At 46.5% G+C, this 2334-nt stretch overlaps 1 protein-coding gene across 3 annotated transcripts; it reads right to left on the bottom strand.

Annotated features, from left to right (window-relative positions):
• Positions 1-134: 134 nt before the first annotated feature.
• Positions 135-2027, bottom strand: LOC106944067 (putative ferric-chelate reductase 1). 3 transcript variants are annotated; one of them, XM_015027326.1, is made up of 5 exons: positions 1045-2027; positions 794-852; positions 580-720; positions 314-342; positions 135-263 (listed from the first exon to the last, which is right to left on the bottom strand). In XM_015027326.1, the coding sequence occupies exons 1-5, from the start codon at positions 1068-1070 to the stop codon at positions 150-152; spliced, it is 369 nt and encodes a 122-aa protein (XP_014882812.1). In that variant the 5' UTR covers positions 1071-2027; the 3' UTR covers positions 135-149. The 3 variants fall into 3 exon arrangements, with proteins under 3 accessions (XP_014882812.1, XP_014882814.1, XP_014882813.1); XM_015027328.1 differs by having other exon boundaries at positions 135-248; positions 1045-2026; XM_015027327.1 differs by having other exon boundaries at positions 135-248; positions 314-347; positions 582-720; positions 1045-2026.
• Positions 2028-2334: the final 307 nt, after the last annotated feature.

Genomic DNA, 2334 nt, shown 5'->3' with positions numbered 1-2334 from the left:
AACTCAGACTTTAATGCGCTGAAGTTTCTCTACTTTAGAACTTGTAACTTCTCCTCAGCTGATCGTAACGGACCGATCTCTGCATCACCGCTGAACGTGATGAAATCTGAGACGGACCGAACAGAACGAGCGCTGAGCAGACCCAGATGCTAGTAATGCACCGCCTGTCCGATTCCAACCAGCAGGGCGATGAGGAAGGCCAGGTTCCCGGTGAGGAAGAGCGCCACCAGCAGGACGTCCCGCCCCACCTGCAAACAGGAGAGCTGCCGTCATTCAGGAACGTCGCCTTCATTTGCTGCTTTGGCTCCTTTACCTTGTCGGGCTCCACAGGACTGCTGCCATCTGCAACCACAGCACAGAGGTCAGAGGTCAGAGGAGGATGCTGGGAAAGATTTACACTTGTTCTCTAATGAAAGACTAAGTTTCGATAGCAATGGCAGCTCTGAACGGGTCAGAACCATGGAAGGAACTCTGACAGGACCCGACCAGAACCAAACAGAATCGTTTCAGGAAAATACAAAACAGCCTCAACAATCAATAACACGTTCTGGTGAGACGCTCAGCGGTTCCGGTTCTGACCTGCGGCGCTCCGCCATCTTGCTTGCAGCTCCATCAGGATGAGCAGCAGCGCCTCCCAGCCGGTGAAGCCGCCCAGCACCTTCATCAGCCAGCCGTCGCCGCTGCTGTCCATCATGTCCATGCCTGTGAAGACGGCCGCCACTGTGGGCGGAGTCAGGAAGTCCTGGTTAGGGTTGGGGTGCGTTCACGGCACCGTGGGAAAACTGAAACTCACCTGCTAACAGCTTCAGAGACACGGCGATGACGGAATGAGCCCAGTTGAACAGGAACCTCCTGAAACAGAACCAGAACTGGTTTTATTGGTTTTACTGGATAACTTTGGACTTCCAGCCCGGTCCAGAACAGAAATGGGTTTATCATTCAGTTTCATTTGCTAAAAACCCGACTGGAATAATTTTGGAAGCTGTTCAAGAACCCAACCTTCATCAGGTAAACAGAACAGAACCCGTCAGAACCGCAACCAACCTTGGATGCTGCGGCGCGCAGCGCATCAAGGCCAGGATGGGCTGGATCAGCGCCAGACACAGAACCAGGCAGCCCAGCACCGGGTGAATTCCCTGTGGAGAAACAGAAAATCAACCCAGCCCAGTGGTTCCAGGTTCTGGTTCCGCTGTTCTGTCGGAACCACCTGACGGCGTTACGTCAGACATGGTCACGCTTTTATTTAATCGACAACATGAAGTCAGGTCGTCATGGACTCGGTTATTAGCGGTTAGCTTCATCTGCGATGTGTCCGTCCAGTTCAAACTGAAGACGATTCTTTCATTATCCCTAACCAGCTGCTGTCAGATTGAATATGAACGATTTTATTTTGAGAAAATAAATAACACTGGATCTGGCACAGCGTGCCACGGAGCCCCCTAGGGGTCTTGGGGGGAAAATGTTCTTTTGGGTTCAATCGCAATAAGCAATATTTGCTCATTATTTTGTATGCAATCACAAATGTCAATTTCAAATTTCAGATATATACACATTTAAAGATCCTCAGTGAAAACTTGTTTATTAACGCTGGTGCAAAAAACGGATTAAAATAGATTTATTCACTGCATGTTTATGTCTGTAAAGTTGAGAAGGATCTGCTCATGAAAACGGCTCTTTAAAGCATTCAGAACAACACAAAGACACAATCACAACAGTCTGATGATTTTATTGCCCTGGGACAATAACTCAGAAATAGTCCAAATAGTTTGGATGCATTTTAATTTCTTGGGAAGTTTCTGTTTATGTCTCAGTGGGGATGGAAAGAGAGGAAAACCTTTGGGCTGTTTGGCTTTTGCACTTTCAACATAGGTCTGATGTGAATTTCTGTCCCAAAGATATAAAACCTCAGATATTTCACAACCAGATATTAACATACACGGAGAAAAATCCTCATATTACAGCAGGAAGTGTCAGTATTTAGTGATGGATGAACTGATCGGGACATTACTGCGAGGGAACGCAAAAGATTAAAAGGACATTTCAGAGAATTATGACATGTTTTAAAAATCGTCAACAGAATCAGGAAGTGGCAGCAGCTGCTGGTTGAGGACGTTGTTGGTAACTTCGGGCATCCTGCTGTGGATCATCATGGCACTCTGGGATCATCAACATCTCATAAATACAATCAATATTACAGATTTTACTGATTACTCCTGTTTATCAAAAAGATCTCGGGAAGTAAAATATAATCCAGTTCTCTCTGATTCCAAGTTAAGTAGCACAGGGCCCCCAAGGTTGCATCAGTTCGCCATACTTTTTTATTTTGTACACAAA

This window comes from Poecilia latipinna, unplaced genomic scaffold (assembly GCF_001443285.1).
Source record: "Poecilia latipinna isolate Pla-1442-1.1 unplaced genomic scaffold, P_latipinna-1.0 Scaffold6780, whole genome shotgun sequence".
Lineage (NCBI taxonomy): Eukaryota > Metazoa > Chordata > Actinopteri > Cyprinodontiformes > Poeciliidae > Poecilia > Poecilia latipinna.
Note: the sequence above shows the minus strand (reverse complement) of the source record. Positions and strands in the feature narration are given on the sequence as shown.